At 52.3% G+C, this 19,440-nt stretch overlaps 2 protein-coding genes across 4 annotated transcripts in view; one reads left to right on the top strand and one right to left on the bottom strand.

Moving 5' to 3' along the window:
* APEH (acylaminoacyl-peptide hydrolase) overlaps positions 1 to 19,132 on the bottom strand; it is a 67,889-nt gene extending 48,757 nt beyond the window's left edge. Inside the window, exons 1-5 of one of the 2 annotated variants that reach the window (XM_063941439.1) lie at positions 19,023 to 19,132; positions 10,381 to 10,510; positions 8,756 to 8,882; positions 8,587 to 8,677; positions 1,311 to 1,386 (exon numbers count right to left, since the gene is read on the bottom strand). In XM_063941439.1, coding sequence (XP_063797509.1) covers positions 1,311 to 1,386; positions 8,587 to 8,677; positions 8,756 to 8,882; positions 10,381 to 10,510; positions 19,023 to 19,037 — 439 coding nt within the window. In that variant the 5' untranslated portion in view covers positions 19,038 to 19,132. Of the gene's footprint in view, positions 1 to 1,310; positions 1,387 to 8,586; positions 8,678 to 8,755; positions 8,883 to 10,380; positions 10,511 to 17,390; positions 17,413 to 19,022 lie in introns of those variants that run through there. The other variant, XM_063941440.1, reaches the window with a different exon arrangement.
* A 97-nt stretch (positions 19,133 to 19,229) lies between these two features.
* Positions 19,230 to 19,440, top strand: part of NICN1 (nicolin 1, tubulin polyglutamylase complex subunit) — an 82,088-nt gene continuing 81,877 nt past the window's right edge. Inside the window, exon 1 of one of the 2 annotated variants that reach the window (XM_063941441.1) lies at positions 19,230 to 19,383. In XM_063941441.1, the coding sequence (XP_063797511.1) occupies positions 19,294 to 19,383 (90 nt within the window). In that variant the 5' untranslated portion in view covers positions 19,230 to 19,293. The remainder of the gene's footprint in view (positions 19,384 to 19,440) is intronic. The other variant, XM_063941442.1, reaches the window with a different exon arrangement.

Raw genomic sequence — 19,440 nt, 5'->3', positions numbered from 1 at the left:
GACTGTGCCGTATATACAGACCTTCTCACCATGTACACCCATCCGGGGGGACTGTGCCGTATATACAGTCCTCACCATGTACACCCATCCGGGGGACTGTGCCGTATATACAGACCTTCTCACCATGCGCACCCACCCTGGATTTCGCCACCGTAAACTTAATATTGCCAAAACAAAATGAATGATATTTCCACCGGCCAGTAGTAGTTACCAGCCTGATATCTCTATCACTGCGGAGAACAATTATCCCTACCCCACAAGCTCGCTGCCGAGGTGTCACCCCGACTCAGATCTGTCCTTTACTCCCCACATTCAATCTGTCTCTAAATCATGTTACATACATCTTAGTGTGTACATACGGTGAGATCCTTGCTGTGCCTGATTTTCACTTTGCAATTTCCCCTGAACTCCCCGGAGCCCAGATAGCACAGATTTTGAGTAACGTTTCTTGAGATATGGACTATGTGTGCTTACCATGTGAGAGGTCACTGACATGTGAGATGAACGAGATAGTACACCGATCTAGCAAGGATTGACTTGCCTGCACAGCCTATCTTTTCTTGCGATGCCGACCTGGCGGGACCGCGCATCGGGATCGCAAGTGGCATAACAACTTGCGATTTGTACTAACTTTTCTTGCGATTTTGACTATATAGTCAAAATCGAAATAAAAAATGTCACTGTGTGTACACACCATTAGAAATATATCCAGAATACGCCCTTATCTTACACAAGACACAGCAACACTGTAATCCACGCTCTCATCATCTCCCGCATTGATTATTGTAACAGTCTCCTGACCGGTCTTCCCAAACATAGGCTCTCACCACTACAATCCATTCCGACTGCAGCTGCGAGGCTAATCTTCCTCGCTAGACGTTCATCATCTGCAGATCCGCTCTGTCAGTCCCTCCATTGGTTACCGGTATTAACCTTCATAACCTTATCCAATTACATCCCCTCGGTACAGTCCACACATCTTCTCTTTCCCACCCTACTGACCCCAGACCATCATTGCTGGGTGACATCATACCGCCTGCCAATCTGTGGACCATTATGTATTAGACAGCATCTATCCTTGTGTATCTGTCTATTTCCCTATAGAGTGTAAGCGAGCAGGACCCTCCTACCTCTATGTCTCTTTGTTATTACCCAGTTTTGTTTTAGCATTGTTGCTTCTAATTGTAAAGCAGAACAGAATATGCTGCGCTATATAAGACACTGATAATAATAATAATAATAATAATAAATAATAATGTGTGCGAGTCCTGGAACTGCTCTAGCAGTAACCCAGACCCCTAATCACTCACCATCTTCATACACCTTCCCGTGTTTATCCAGAACCGTCAGATTGATGCTCTTCACCTTCCGATTCCTGTCCCAGACCTAGCGAGACACGATGAGAGGAAGCAGTGTGATTACAGGCGGCGGCAGGGCCCTCCCACTGCGCAATTACAGACGGCGGCAGGGCCCTCCCACTGCGCAATTACAGACGGCGGCAGGGCCCTCCCACTGCGCAATTACAGGTGGCAGCAGGGCCCTTCCAGTGATTACAGGCGGCGGCAGGGCCCCTCCAGTGCGTAATTACAGGCGGCGGCGGGCCCCTCCAGTGCGTAATTACAGGCGGCGGCAGGGCCCCTCCAGTGCGTCATTACAGGCGGCGGCAGGGCCCCTCCAGTGCGTCATTACAGGCGGCGGCAGGGCCCCTCCAGTGCGTCATTACAGGCGGCGGCAGGGCCCCTCCAGTGCGTCATTACAGGCGGCGGCAGGGCCCTCCCACTGCGCCATTACAGGCGGCGGCAGGGCCCTCCCACTGCGCCATTACAGGCGGCGGCAGGGCCCTCCCACTGCGCCATTACAGGCGGCGGCAGGGCCCTCCCACTGCGCCATTACAGGCGGCGGCAGGGCCCTCCCACTGCGCAATTACAGGCGGCGGCAGGGCCCTCCCACTGCGCAATTACAGGCGGCGGCAGGGCCCTCCCACTGCGCAATTACAGGCGGCGGCAGGGCCCTCCCACTGCGCAATTACAGGCGGCGGCAGGGCCCTCCCACTGCGCAATTACAGGCGATGGCAGGACAGGACCCTTCCAGTGCGTAATTACAGGCGTCGGCAGGACCCTTCCAGTGCGTAATTACAGGCGTCGGCAGGACCCTTCCAGTGCGTAATTACAGGCGGCGGCAGGGCCCCTCCAGTGATTACAGGCGGCGGCAGGGCCCCTCCAGTGCGTGATTACAGGCGGCGGCGGGGCCCCTCCAGTGCGTGATTACAGGCGGCGGCAGGGCCCCTCCAGTGCGTAATTACAGGCGGCGGCAGGGCCCTTCCAGTGCGTAATTACAGGCGGCGGCAGGGCCCTCCCACTGCGTCATTACAGGCGGCGGCAGGGCCCTCCCACTGCGTAATTACAGGCGGCGGCAGGGCCCTCCCACTGCGTAATTACAGGTGGCAGCAGGGCCCTCCCACTGCGTAATTACAGGTGGCAGCAGGGCCCTCCCACTGCGCAATTACAGGCGGCGGCAGGGCCCTCCCACTGCGCAATTACAGGCGGCGGCAGGGCCCTTCCAGTGCGTAATTACAGGCGACGGCAGGACCCTTCCAGTGCGTAATTACAGGCGACGGCAGGACCCTTCCAGTGCATAATTACAGGTGGCGGCGGGGCCCTTCCAGTGCGTAATTACAGGTGGCGGCGGGACCCTCCAGTGTAATTACAGACGGCATATATAGTGGCAGATGCTCGATTAGCTTAGTGATATCATTCAGGTGCGTGAAAGGGAGGGGTGTTTCTAAGCAAGAATAAAAAAGGGGCATTTTGGTTCCCCAGCACCCGGAATGATAACAGTAACCAGATATAAATCCCACACAATAATAAGAATTTACTTACCGATAATTCTATTTCTCGTAGTCCGTAGTGGATGCTGGGAACTCCGTAAGGACCATGGGGAATAGCGGCTCCGCAGGAGACTGGGCACAAATAGAAAGCTTTAGTACTACCTGGTGTGCACTGGCTCCTCCCCCTATGACCCTCCTCCAAGCCTCAGTTAGGATACTGTGCCCGGACGAGCGTACACAATAAGGAAGGATATTGAATCCCGGGTAAGACTCATACCAGCCACACCAATCACACCGTACAACCTGTGATCTGAACCCAGTTAACAGCATGATAACAGAGGAGCCTCTGAAAGATGGCTCCCAACAATAATAACCCGATTTTTGTAACAATAACTATGTACAAGTATTGCAGACAATCCGCACTTGGGATGGGCGCCCAGCATCCACTACGGACTACGAGAAATAGAATTATCGGTAAGTAAATTCTTATTTTCTCTGACGTCCTAGTGGATGCTGGGAACTCCGTAAGGACCATGGGGATTATGCCAAAGCTCCCAAACGGGCGGGAGAGTGCGGATGACTCTGCAGCACCGAATGAGAGAACTCCAGGTCCTCCTCAGCCAGGGTATCAAATTTGAAGAATTTAGCAAACGTGTTTGCCCCTGACCAAGTAGCTGCTCGGCAAAGTTGTAAAGCCGAGACCCCTCGGGCAGCCGCCCAAGATGAGCCCACCTTCCTTGTGGAATGGGCTTTTACAGATTTTGGCTGTGGCAGGCCTGCCACAGAATGTGCAAGCTGAATTGTACTACAAATCCAACGAGCAATAGTCTGCTTAGAAGCAGGAGCACCCAGCTTGTTGGGTGCATACAGGATAAACAGCGAGTCAGATTTCCTGACTCCAGCCGTCCTGGAAACATATTTTCAGGGCCCTGACTACGTCCAGCAACTTGGAGTCCTCCAAGTCCCTAGTAGCCGCAGGTACCACAATAGGCTGGTTCAAGTGAAACGCTGAAACCACCTTAGGGAGAAATTGAGGACGAGTCCTCAATTCCGCCCTGTCTGAATGGAAGATCAGATAAGGGCTTTTACAGGATAAAGCCCGCCAATTCTGACACGTGCCTGGCCGAGGCCAGGGCCAACAACATGACCACTTTCCATGTGAGATATTTTAACTCCACAGATTCAAGTGGTTCAAACCAATGTGACTTTAGGAACCCCAAAACTACATTGAGATCCCAAGGTGCCACTGGAGGCACAAAAGGAGGCTGTATATGCAGTACCCCTTTTACAGACGTCTGAACTTCAGGTAGTGAAGCTAGTTCTTTCTGGAAGAAAATTGACAGGGCCGAAATTTGAACCTTAATGGACCCCAATTTTAGGCCCATAGACACTCCTGTTTACAGGAAATGCAGGAATCGACCTAGTTGAAATTCCTCCATCGGGGCCTTACTGGCCTCGCACCACGCAACATATTTTCGCCAAATGCGGTGATAATGCTTTGCGGTTACATCCTTCCTGGCTTGACCAGGGTAGGGATGACTTCATCCGGAATGCCTTTTTCCTTCAGGATCCGGCGTTCAACCGCCCTGCCGTCAAACGCAGCCGCGGTAAGTCTTGGAATAGACAGGGTCCTTGCTGGAGCAGGTCCCTTCTTAGAGGTAGAGGCCACGGGTCCTCCGTGAGCATCTCTTATAATTCTTACTCCCCTCCGTCTTATAATTCTCAGTACTTTTGGTATGAGAGGAAGAGGAGGGAACACATACACTGACTGGTACACCCACGGTGTTACCAGAGCGTCCACAGCTATTGCCTGAGGGTCCCTTGACCTGGCGCAATATCTGTCCAGTTTTTTGTTTAGGCGGGACGCCATCATGTCCACCTTTGGTTTTTCCCAATGGTTTACAATCATGTGGAAGACTTCTGGGTGAAGTCCCCACTCTCCCGGGTGGAGGTCGTGCCTGCTGAGGAAGTCTGCTTCCCAGTTGTCCACTCCCGGAATGAACACTGCTGACAGTGCTATCACATGATTTTCCGCCCAGCGAAAAATCCTTGCAGCTTCTGCCATTGCCCTCCTGCTTCTTGTGCCGCCCTGTCTGTTTACGTGGGCGACTGCCGTGATGTTGTCCGACTGGATCAGCACCGGCTGACCTTGAAGCAGAGGTCTTGCTTGGCTTAGGGCATTGTAAATGGCCCTTAGCTCCAAATATTTATGTGAAGTGATGTCTCCAGGCTTGACCACAAGCCCTGGAAATTTCTTCCCTGTGTGACTGCTCCCCAGCCTCGCAGGCTGGCATCCGTGGTCACCAGGACCCAGTCCTGAATGCCGAATCTGCGGCCCTCTAGAAGATGAGCACTCTGCAACCACCACAGGAGAGACACCCTTGTCTTTGGTGACAGGGTTATCCGCTGATGCATCTGAAGATGCGATCCGGACCATTTGTCCCGCAGGTCCCACTGGAAAGTTCTTGTGTGGAATCTGCCGAATGGAATTGCTTCGTAGGAAGCCACCATTTTTCCCAGGACCCTTGTGCACTGATGCACTGACACTTGGCCTGGTTTTAGGAGGTTTCTGACTAGTTCGGATAACTCCCTGGCTTTCTCCTCCGGGAGAAAACACCTTTTTCTGGACTGTGTCCAGGATCATCCCTAGGAATAGAAGGCGTGTCGACGGGATCAGCTGCGATTTTGGAATATTGAGAATCCAACCGTGCTGGCGCAGCACTATCTGAGATAGTGCTACCCCGACTTCCAACTGTTCCCTGGATCTTGCCCTTATCAGGAGATCGTCCAAGTAAGGGATAACTAAAACTCCCTTCTTTCGAAGGAGTATCATCATTTCGGCCATTACCTTGGTAAAGACCCGGGGTGCCGTGGACAATCCAAACGGCAGCGTCTGAAACTGATAGTGACAGTTCTGTACCACAAACCTGAGGTACCCTTGGAGAAGGGTAAATTGGGACATGTAGGTAAGCATCTTTGATGTCCAGAGAGACCATATAGTCCCCTTCTTCCAGGTTTGCAATCACTGCTCTGAGTGACTCCATCTTGAATTTGAACCTTTGTATGTAAGTGTTCAAGGATTTTAGATTTAAAATTGGTCTCACCGAGCCGTCCGGCTTCGGTACCACAAATAGTGTGGAATAGTACCCCTTTCCCTGTTGTAGGAGGGGTACCTTGATTATCACCTGCTGGGAATACAGCTTGTGAATGGCTTCCAATACTGCCTCCCTGTCTGAGGGAGACGTCGGTAAAGCAGACTTTATGAAACGGCGAGGGGGAGACGTCTCGAATTTCTTGAGACGGGCCCCCACCGTGCCTGAGACCGCTTGTAAAGCCCAGCGTCATGCTGAGGACTTTGCGGAGGCGGGAGAGGGCTTTTGTTCCTGGGAACTGGCTGTTTGCTGCAGCCTTTTTCCTCTCCCTCTGCCACGGGGCAGAAATGAGGCGCCTTTTGCCCGCTTGCCCTTATGGGGCCGAAAGGACTGCGCCTGATAATACGGCGTCTTCTTAGGTTGAGAAGCTACCTGGGGTAAAAATGTGGATTTTTCCAGCCGTTGCCGTGGCCACCAGGTCTGTTAGACCTACCCCAAATAACTCCTCCCTTTTATAAGGCGATACTTCCATATGCCTTTTGGAATCAGCATCACCTGACCACTGTCCTGTCCATAATCCTCTTCTGGCAGAGATGGACCGCGCACTTACTCTTGATGCCAGTCGGCAAATATCCCTCTGTGCATCACGCATATATAGAAATGCATCTTTTAAATGCTCTATAGTTAGTAATATACTGTCCCTATGTCAGTCAGGGAATCCGACCAAGCCACCCCAGCACTGCACATCCAGGCTGAGGCGATTGCTGGTCGCAGTATCACACCCGTGTGAGTGTATATACATTTTTAGGATATTTTCCTGCTTTCTGTCAGCAGGTTCCTTAAGGGCGGCCGTATCCGGGGACGGTAGTGCCACCTGTTTAGACAAGCGTGTGAGCGCTTTATCCACCCTAGGGGGTGTTTCCCAACGTGACCTATCCTCTGGCGGGAAGGGGTATGATGCTAATAACTTTTTAGGAATTAACAGTTTTTATCGGGGGAAACCCACGCCTCATCACACACTTCATTTAATTCCTCAGATGCAGGAAAAACTACAGGCAGTTTTTTCTCACCCAACATAATACCCTTTTTAGTGGTACTGGTATTATCAGAAATGTGTAAAAACATTTTCCATAGCCTCAATCATGTAACGTGTGGCCCTACTGGAAGTCACATTCGTCTCTTAATCGTCGACACTGGAGTCAGTATCCGTGTCGGCGTCTGTATCTGCCATCTGCGGTAACGGGCGTTTTAGGGCCCCAGATGGCTTTTGAGACACCTGGACAGGCACAGGCTGAGTCGCCGGCTGTCTCATGTCATCAATCTTTTGTAAAGAGCTGACACTGTCACATAATTCCTTCCATAAGCTCATCCACTCAGGTGTCGACTCCCTAGGGGGTGACATCTCTGTTACAGGCAATTGCTCCGCCTCCACCTCATTTTCTTCCTCATACATGTCGACACAACGTACCGACACACAGCACACACACAGGGAATGCTCTGATAGAGGACAGGACCCCACTAGCCCTTTGGGGAGACAGAGGGAGAGTATGCCATCACACACCAGAGCGCTATATTATATATATATATATATATATATATATATATATATATATATATATATATATATATATATATATATATATACAGGGATAACCTTATATAAGTGTTTTTCCCTTTATAGCTGCTGTATTGTTATACTGCGCCTAATTAGTGCCCCCCTCTCTTTTTTAACCCCTTTCTGTAGTGTAGTAACTGCAGGGGAGAGCCAGGGAGCTTCCCTCCAATGGAGCTGTGAGAGAAAATGGCGCCAGTGTGCTGAGGAGATAGGCTCCGCCCCCTTCTCGGCAGCCTTTTCTCCCGTTTTTCTGTGGAATCTGGCAGAGGTTAAAATTCATCCATATAGCCCTGGGGGCTATATGTGATGTATTTTCGCCAGCCAAGGTGTTTTTATTGCTGCTCAGGGCGCCCCCCCTCTAGCGCCCTGCACCCTCAGTGACCGAAGTGTGAAGTGTGCTGAGGAGCAATGGCGCACAGCTGCAGTGCTGTGCGCTACCTTGGTGAAGACAGGATGTCTTCTGCCGCTGATTTTTCCGGACCTCTTCTTGCTTCTGGCTCTGTAAAGGGGCCGGCGGCGCGGCTCTGGGACCGAGCTCCGAGGCTGGGCCTGTGTTCGGTCCCTCTGGAGCTAATGGTGTCCAGTAGCCTAAGAAGCCCAATCCACTCTGCACGCAGGTGAGTTCGCTTCTTCTCCCCTTAGTCCCTCGATGCAGTGAGCCTGTTGCCAGCAGGTCTCACTGAAAATAAAAAACCTAAAACTAAACTTTCACTAAGAAGCTCAGGAGAGCCCCTAGTGTGCACCCTTCTCGGCCGGGCACAAAAATCTAACTGAGGCTTGGAGGAGGGTCATAGGGGGAGGAGCCAGTGCACACCAGATAGTCCTAAAGCTTTTACTTTTGTGCCCAGTCTCCTGCGGAGCCGCTATTCCCCATGGTCCTTACGGAGTTCCCAGCATCCACTAGGACGTCAGAGAAATTGGAATTCAGAGATCTTGGTTACATATATTTGCACAAATGTGTGAATAAGCCGCAAAGCTGCGTCAAGGCCTCTCTGTATATTTGGGGTCCCTAGCGCTATATCTAGGTTACCCCAGCCGCCTGCTGCTCTCACCTCCAGGAATTGGATGGCATCGCCCGTCTTGCTCTTACTCCCCCGCAGAACGGCTTTCAGTGCTCCTGAGGGCGACTCGCTGCTGAGGAGTCTGTGGACGCAGAACGGACACGGGTGAGACGCTCAGCTCTCCGCTATCCCTCTACACCATGTTATGTCAGTCACTTACTCTCCCGTTATCTCACTGCCATTCCCACAAGAACTGGAATACACAACAGTGTTGTTGTCATGGAAGACTATATACTGCCGGCAAAACTTAATCTGCTCATTCCGATCCAGATCTCTCTGCGACCACTCTGTAAGAGAAGAGGGAAAGGTGCGTACTCACCGTCGCCACAGGTTCCGCAGCCAATAACATTACAGCCAATGCCACAGCTCTCCAGCCGCACGCAGCCACTAACATTACAGCCAATGCCACCGCCCTCCAGCCGCCACTAACATTACAGCCAATGCCACCGCCCTCCAGCCGCACGCAGCCAATAACATTACAGACAATGCCACCGCCCTCCATCCGCACGCAGCCACTAACATTACAGACAATGCCACCGCCCTCCAGCCGCACGCAGCCACTAACATTACAGACAATGCCACCGCCCTCCAGCCGCACGCAGCCACTAACATTACAGACAATGCCACCGCCCTCCAGCCGCACGCAGCCAATAACATTACAGACAATGCCACCACCCTCCAGCCGCACGCAGCCAATAACATTACAGACAACGCCACCGCCCTCCAGCCGCACGCAGCCACTAACATTACAGACAATGCCACCGCCCTCCAGCCGCACGCAGCCACTAACATTACAGACAATGCCACCACCCTCCAGCCGCACGCAGCCACTAACATTACAGACAATGCCACCGCCCTCCAGCCGCACGCAGCCAATAACATTACAGACAATGCCACCACCCTCCAGCCGCACGCAGCCAATAACATTACAGACAACGCCACCGCCCTCCAGCCGCACGCAGCCACTAACATTACAGACAATGCCACCGCCCTCCAGCCGCACGCAGCCACTAACATTACAGACAATGCCACCACCCTCCAGCCGCACGCAGCCACTAACATTACAGACAATGCCACCGCCCTCCAGCCGCACGCAGCCAATAACATTACGGACAATGCCACCACCCTCCAGCCGCACGCAGCAAATAACATTACAGACAATGCCACCACCCTCCAGCCGCACGCAGCCAACAACATTACAGACAAAGCCACCACCCTCCAGCCGCACGCAGCCAACAAAATTACAGACAATGCCACCGCCCTCCAGCCGCACACAGCCAATAACATTACAGACAACGCCACCGCCCTCCAGCCGCACGCAGCCACTAACATTACAGACAACGCCACCACCCTCAAGTCGCACGCAGCCAATAACATTACAGACAACGCCACCGCCCTCCAGCAACACACAGCCCAGCATAGACACCTGTCCTACCTGTGCAAGAAGGAGGAGAGAGCAGGGAATTGTGGGAAGTGATGGACACAGCACACAAAGCATCCTGGGTAAGTAGAATGTTTGCCTGGCATTCTTATATCAGTCACTCACTCATTATATACACGGTTTACCCGTCGCACTCTCTGATACATCTCCTACTGACAGGAGAGGACCTGAGTGAGGACAGTATGGAAATGCCCCAGCTGATATTCTACCTTCTCCACCTTTCAGAACTACATGTCCCAGCATGACACCGAAACATTCAGATACTGGAACTCCTCATTCTGCACAACGGCATCTAGATACAGTGAGACACCGGCTACACGTGGACAGAGGATGCGGGTACCTACCTGTGTATATGTTGCTGTATTTACCCCCGTACTGCGTGGTGACCTCCGGCCCTATAGACGCGCTGGAGAGGGATGGAAACTGGCTGAGATCCCGGTACAGCGACGCGATGTCCCTGGGGTTACGGATACACTGGAAACAAAGCACAAGAACAGTCCGTGTCTCCCATACATGTACACAGGTCACACATAACAAGAACAGTCCGCGTCTCCCATACATGTACACATGTCACACATAACAAGAACAGTCCGTGTCTCCCATACATGTACACAGGTCACACATAACAAGAACAGTCCGTGTCTCCCATACATGTACACAGGTCACACATAACAAGAACAGTCCGTGTCTCACATACATGTACACAGGTCACACATAACAAGAACAGTCCGTGTCTCCCATACATGTACACAGGTCACACATAACAAGAACAGTCCGTGTCTCCATTACATGTACACAGGACACACATAACAAGAACAGTCCGTGTCTCCATTACATGTACACAGGACACACATAACAAGAACAGTCCGTGTCTCCATTACATGTACACAGGTCACACATAACAAGAACAGTCCGTGTCTCCCATACATGTACACAGGTCACACATAGCAAGAACAGTCCGTGTCTCCATTACATGTACACAGGTCACACATAACAAGAACAGTCCGTGTCTCCATTACATGTACACAGGACACACATAACAAGAACAGTCCGTGTCTCCATTACATGTACACAGGACACACATAACAAGAACAGTCCGTGTCTCCCATACATGTACACAGGTCACACATAACAAGAACAGTCCGCGTCTCTCATACATGTACACAGGTCACACATAACAAGAACAGTCCGTGTCTCCATTACATGTACACAGGTCACACATAACAAGAACAGTCCGTGTCTCCCATACATGTACACAGGTCACATAGCAAGAACAGTCCGTGTCTCCATTACATGTACACAGGTCACACATAACAAGAACAGTCCGTGTCTCCATTACATGTACACAGGACACACATAACAAGAACAGTCCGTGTCTCCCATACATGTACACAGGTCACACATAACAAGAACAGTCCGTGTCTCCCATACACGTACACAGGTCACACATAACAAGAACAGTCCGTGTCTCCCATACACGTACACAGGTCACACATAACAAGAACAGTCCGTGTCTCCCGTACACAGGTCACACATAACAAGAACAGTCCGTGTCTCCCATACATGTACACAGGTCACACATAACAAGAACAGTCCGTGTCTCCCATACATGTACACAGGTCACACATAAGAACAGTCCGTGTCTCCCATACATGTACACGTCACACATAACAAGAACAGTCCGTGTCTCCCATACATGTACACAGGTCACACATAACAAGAACAGTCCGTGTCTCCCATACATGTACACAGGTCACACATAACAAGAACAGTCCGCGTCTCCCATACATGTACACAGGTCACACATAACAAGAACAGTCCGCGTCTCTCATACATGTACACAGGTCACACATAACAAGAACAGTCCGTGTCTCCATTACATGTACACAGGTCACACATAACAAGAACAGTCCGTGTCTCCCATACATGTACACAGGTCACACATAGCAAGAACAGTCCGTGTCTCCATTACATGTACACAGGTCACACATAACAAGAACAGTCCGTGTCTCCATTACATGTACACAGGACACACATAACAAGAACAGTCCGTGTCTCCATTACATGTACACAGGACACACATAACAAGAACAGTCCGTGTCTCCCATACATGTACACAGGTCACACATAACAAGAACAGTCCGCGTCTCTCATACATGTACACAGGTCACACATAACAAGAACAGTCCGTGTCTCCATTACATGTACACAGGTCACACATAACAAGAACAGTCCGTGTCTCCCATACATGTACACAGGTCACATAGCAAGAACAGTCCGTGTCTCCATTACATGTACACAGGTCACACATAACAAGAACAGTCCGTGTCTCCATTACATGTACACAGGACACACATAACAAGAACAGTCCGTGTCTCCCATACATGTACACAGGTCACACATAACAAGAACAGTCCGTGTCTCCCATACACGTACACAGGTCACACATAACAAGAACAGTCCGTGTCTCCCATACACGTACACAGGTCACACATAACAAGAACAGTCCGTGTCTCCCGTACACAGGTCACACATAACAAGAACAGTCCGTGTCTCCCATACATGTACACAGGTCACACATAACAAGAACAGTCCGTGTCTCCCATACATGTACACAGGTCACACATAAGAACAGTCCGTGTCTCCCATACATGTACACGTCACACATAACAAGAACAGTCCGTGTCTCCCATACATGTACACAGGTCACACATAACAAGAACAGTCCGTGTCTCCCATACATGTACACAGGTCACACATAACAAGAACAGTCCGCGTCTCCCATACATGTACACAGGTCACACATAACAAGAACAGTCCGCGTCTCTCATACATGTACACAGGTCACACATAACAAGAACAGTCCGTGTCTCCATTACATGTACACAGGTCACACATAACAAGAACAGTCCGTGTCTCCCATACATGTACACAGGTCACACATAACAAGAACAGTCCGTGTCTCCCATACATGTATACAGGTCACACATAACAAGAACAGTCCGTGTCTCCCATACATGTACACAGGTCACACATAACAAGAACAGTCCGCGTCTCCCATACATGTACACAGGTCACACATAACAAGAACAGTCCGTGTCTCCCATACATGTACACAGGTCACACATAACAAGAACAGTCCGCGTTTCCATTACATGTACACAGGTCACACATAACAAGAACAGTCCGTGTCTCCCGTACACAGGTCACACATAACAAGAACAGTCCGTGTCTCCCGTACACAGGTCACACATAACAAGAACAGTCCGTGTCTCCCGTACACAGGTCACACATAACAAGAACAGTCCGTGTCTCCCGTACACAGGTCACACATAACAAGAACAGTCCGTGTCTCCCGTACACAGGTCACACATAACAAGAACAGTCCGTGTCTCCCGTACACAGGTCACACATAACAAGAACAGTCCGTGTCTCCCGTACACAGGTCACACATAACAAGAACAGTCCGTGTCTCCCGTACACAGGTCACACATAACAAGAACAGTCCGTGTCTCCCGTACACAGGTCACACATAACAAGAACAGTCCGTGTCTCCCGTACACAGGTCACACATAACAAGAACAGTCCGTGTCTCCCGTACACAGGTCACACATAACAAGAACAGTCCGTGTCTCCCGTACACAGGTCACACATAACAAGAACAGTCCGTGTCTCCCGTACACAGGTCACACATAACAAGAACAGTCCGTGTCTCCCGTACACAGGTCACACATAACAAGAACAGTCCATGTCTCCCATACATGTACACAGGACACACATAACAAGAACAGTCCGTGTCTCCCATACATGTACACAGGACACACATAACAAGAACAGTCCGCGTCTCCCATACATGTACACAGGTCACACATAACAAGAACAGTCCGCGTCTCCCATACATGTACACAGGTCACACATAACAAGAACAGTCCGTGTCTCCATTACATGTACACAGGTCACACATAACAAGAACAGTCCGTGTCTCCCATACATGTACACAGGATACACATAACAAGAACAGTCCGTGTCTCCATTACATGTACACAGGTCACACATAACAAGAACAGTCCGTGTCTCCCGTACACAGGTCACACATAACAAGAACAGTCCGTGTCTCCCATACATGTACACAGGACACACATAACAAGAACAGTCCGTGTCTCCCATACATGTACACACATACGTGCACTGCCTGCACTGACTGATAACACGGAGCGCGGGATAGACCGCCTTGGGACTATGACCTGACCTACGGTACCCAAGAGGCTGTCTGGAGAGGTCGCTGCCACCTCAGGGCACAGGAATGCCCACCTTCCAATCCCCTACTGAAGGGCAGCGCACAGATATATGTGATATAACTATAATGTATTATGTACCTTACTGCGCAGCTCTGTACCGTGTACCAGGGAAACAGACATAACCACACCCACTGCTGGCACAGAATGCCGACAGACTGGCAGGTCACTCCACAGACACAGCTGCATGAGGGCGCACACCCACCTATACACAGCCCTCTACAGACACAGCTGCATGAGGGCGTACACCCACCTATACACAGCCCTCTACAGACACAGCTGCATGAGGGCGCACACCAACCTATACACAGCCCTCTACAGACACACAGCTGCATGAGGGCGCACACCCACCTATACACAGCCCTCTACAGACACACAGCTGCATGAGGGCGCACACCCACCTATACACAGCACTCTACAGACACACAGCTGCATGAGGGCGTACACCCACCTATACACAGCCCTCTACAGCCACACAGCTGCATGAGGGCGCACACCCACCTATACACAGCCCTCTACAGACACAGCTGCATGAGGGCGTACACCCACCTATACACAGCCCTTTACAGCCACACAGCTGCATGAGGGCGTACACCCACCTATACACAGCCCTGTACAGCAACACAGCTGCATGAGGGCGCACACCCACCTATACACAGCCCTGTACAGCCACACAGCTGCATGAGGGCGCACACCCACCTATACACAACACTCTACAGCCACACAGCTGCATGAGGGCGCACACCCACCTATACACAACACTCTACAGCCACACAGCTGCATGAGGGCGCACACCCACCTATACACAGCCCTCTACAGCCACACAGCTGCATGAGGGCGCACACCCACCTATACACAGCCCTCTACAGCCACACAGCTGCATGAGGGCGCACACCCACCTATACACAGCCCTCTACAGCCACACAGCTGCATGAGGGCGCACACCCACCTATACACAGCCCTGTACAGCCACACAGCTGCATGAGGGCGCACACCCACCTATACACAGCCCTCTACAGCCACACAGCTGCATGAGGGCGCACACCCACCTATACACAGCCCACTACAACCACACAGCTGCATGAGGGCGCACACCAACCTATACACAGCCCTCTACAGACACACAGCTGCATGAGGGCGCACACCCACCTATACACAGCCCTCTACAGACACACAGCTGCATGAGGGCGCACACCCACCTATACACAGCCCTCTACAGACACACAGCTGCATGAGGGCGCACACCCACCTATACATTACAGTCACCTGAAGGTGGAAAAGCCCTCTACAGACACACAGCTGCATGAGGGCGCACACCCACCTATACACAGCCCTCTACAGACACAGCTGCATGAGGGCGCACACCCACCTATACACAGCCCACTACAGACACAGCTGCATGAGGGCGCACACCCACCTATACACAGCCCTCTACAGCCACATGAGGGCGCACACCCACCTATACACAGCCCTCTACAGCCACACAGCTGCATGAGGGCGCACACCCACCTATACACAGCCCTCTACAGCCACATGAGGGCGCACACCCACCTATACACAGCCCTCTACAGACACACAGCTGCATGAGGGCGCACACCCACCTATACACAGCCCTCTACAGACACACAGCTGCATGAGGGCGTACACCCACCTATACACAGCCCTCTACAGACACACAGCTGCATGAGGGCGTACACCCACCTATACATTACAGTCACCTGAAGGTGGAAAAGCCCTCTACAGACACACAGCTGCATGAGGGCGCAAACCCACCTATACACAGCCCTCTACAGACACACAGCTGCATGAGGGCGTACACCCACCTATACACAGCCCTCTACAGACACACAGCTGCATGAGGGCGTACACCCACCTATACACAGCCCTCTACAGACACACAGCTGCATGAGGGCGCACACCCACCTATACACAGCCCTCTACAGCCACACAGCTGCATGAGGGCGCACACCCACCTATACACAGCCCTCTACAGCCACACAGCTGCATGAGGGCGCACACCCACCTATACACAGCCCTGTACAGCCACACAGTTGCATGAGGGCGTACACCCACCTATACATTACAGTCACCTGAAGGTGGAAAAGCCCTCTACAGACACACAGCTGCATGAGGGCGCACACCCACCTATACACAGCCCTCTACAGCCACACAGCTGCATGAGGGCGCACACCCACCTATACACAGCCCTCTACAGCCACACAGCTGCATGAGGGCGCACACCCACCTATACACAGCCCTCTACAGACACACAGCTGCATGAGGGCGCACACCCACCTATACACAGCCCTCTACAGCCACACAGCTGCATGAGGGCGCACACCCACCTATACACAGCCCTCTACAGCCACACAGCTGCATGAGGGCGCACACCCACCTATACACAGCCCTCTACAGCCACACAGCTGCATGAGGGCGCACACCCACCTATACACAGCCCTCTACAGCCACACAGCTGCATGAGGGCGCACACCCACCTATACACAGCCCTCTACAGACACACAGCTGCATGAGGGCGCACACCCACCTATACACAGCCCTCTACAGACACACAGCTGCATGAGGGCGCACACCCACCTATACACAGCCCTCTACAGACACACAGCTGCATGAGGGCGCACACCCACCTATACACAGCCCTCTACAGACACACAGCTGCATGAGGGCGTACACCCACCTATACACAGCCCTCTACAGACACACAGCTGCATGGGGGCGCACACCCACCTATACACAGCCCTCTACAGACACACAGCTGCATGAGGGCGCACACCCACCTATACACAGCCCTCTACAGACACACAGCTGCATGAGGGCGCACACCCACCTATACACAGCCCTCTGCAGACACACAGCTGCATGAGGGCGCACACCCACCTATACACAGCCCTCTACAGACACACAGCTGCATGAGGGCGCACACCCACCTATACATTACAGTCACCTGAAGGTGGAAAAGCCCTCTACAGACACACAGCTGCATGAGGGCGCACACCCACCTATACATTACAGTCACCTCTTCAGGCAGTGTATCACATTACCTTCATAATCTTTCCTATCCAATTACATCCCCTCCGCACAGTCCACACACACCCTCACATCACGCCCTCCTGACCCCGGGCCAGCATTGCTGGGTGACATCATATAGGCCGAACTATTAGGCAATAGGCAGCACCTGTCCTTGTGCATCACTGCCTGTATCTCGGTGCACCATACTGTCCCTCATGCAGTACACAGGTTCTGGGGCTGGCTGACGTTACGCCTGCATGTCGCCTGGGGGTAATCAGCCACAGAACCTGTGTAACCCATGAGTGTCCCGGTATATAGGGATAGTGTGGTAACGCGAGCAGGGCCCTCCCACCTCTACATCTGTTCTTACCCAGCGCTGTTCTCTCTCTATTCTGAGCGATACAAGTAACCACTAATACATACATAGAGGTGACAGAGCCTGGCTGGCAGGACATGCTGCTACTAGTAGTTCTCCCACAGGTTGACTAGGTCTGACTCTGGCTGGCAGGACATGCTGCTACTTGTAGTCCTCCCACAGGGTGACTAGTCCTGACTCTGGCTGGCAGGACATGCTGCTACTTGTAGTTCTCCCACAGGGTGAGTAAACCTGACCCTGGCTGGCAGGACATGCTGCTACTAGTAGTTCTCCCACAGGATGACTAGGTCTGACTCTGGCTGGCAGGACATGCTGCTACTTGTAGTCCTCCCACAGGGTGACTAGTCCTGACTCTGGCTGTCAGGACATGGTCCGACTCTGGCTGGCAGGACATGCTGCTACTTGTAGTTCTCCCACAGGGTGACTAGGTCTGACTCTGGCTGACAGGACATGCTGCTACTTGTAGTTCTCCCACAGGGTGACTAGGTCTGGCTGACAGGACATGCTGCTACTTGTAGTTCTCCCACAGGGTGACTAGGTCTGACTCTGGCTGGTGGGACATGCTGCTACTTGTAGTTCTCCCACAGGGTGACTAGGTCTGACTCTGGCTGGTGGGACATGCTGCTACTTGTAGTTCTCCCACAGGGTGACTAGGTCTGACTCTGGCTGGTGGGACATGCTGCTACTTGTAGTTCTCCCACAGGGTGAGTAAACCTGACCCTGGCTGGCAGGACATGCTGCTACTAGTAGTTCTCCCACAGGATGACTAGGTCTGACTCTGGCTGGCAGGACATGCTGCTACTTGTAGTCCTCCCACAGGGTGACTAGTCCTGACTCTGGCTGTCAGGACATGGTCCGACTCTGGCTGGCAGGACATGCTGCTACTTGTAGTTCTCCCACAGGGTGACTAGGTCTGACTCTGGCTGACAGGACATGCTGCTACTTGTAGTTCTCCCACAGGGTGACTAGGTCTAGCTGACAGGACATGCTGCTACTTGTAGTTCTCCCACAGGGTGACTAGGTCTGACTCTGGCTGGTGGGACATGCTGCTACTTGTAGTTCTCCCACAGGGTGACTAGGTCTGACTCTGGCTGGTGGGACATGCTGCTACTTGTAGTTCTCCCACAGGGTGACTAGGTCTGACTCTGGCTGGTGGGACATGCTGCTACTTGTAGTTCTCCCACAGGGTGACTAGACCTGACTCTGGCAGGACAAGCTGCTACTTGTAGTTCTCCCACAGGATGACTAGCTGGCGGGACATGCTGCTACTTGTAGTTCTCCCGCTCACCTGAGCCGCCGCCATGACGCAGCCGGTCCGGGGGAAGATCCTGAGCTACAGGTGTTACGTCTGCTCTGAGAAAGCGCTTTCTTCCAAACACAGTGATTGGTTCACTCGCTTCCGGGGGCGGGGTCAGAGAACCCGTGAGCGTTCCTCCCCTCTCCTCGCTGAGGCGGAGAAACGCCGGTCATGTGATCGGGCGCGTCGCAGCGTCTGCTGTGTCTCCTTAGTGATAGAGAGACGCCGTGTCATGTGACCTCCTCTCCGGCAACCATGTCTGATGAGGGCAAGAGACCGGCACATGCAGGGAGGGCGGCAGCGGCCATGTCAGGTGAGGGCAGAGTTATACCCGGGGCCGGGACTGAATGAGGTGAGTGCGGGTTTGCGGTCTGGTCCCTGATAATCTCCATCCCAGCCAAGCCTGTAT

Source organism: Pseudophryne corroboree, chromosome 9, assembly GCF_028390025.1.
Source record: "Pseudophryne corroboree isolate aPseCor3 chromosome 9, aPseCor3.hap2, whole genome shotgun sequence".
Classification (NCBI taxonomy): domain Eukaryota; kingdom Metazoa; phylum Chordata; class Amphibia; order Anura; family Myobatrachidae; genus Pseudophryne; species Pseudophryne corroboree.
Note: the sequence above shows the minus strand (reverse complement) of the source record. Positions and strands in the feature narration are given on the sequence as shown.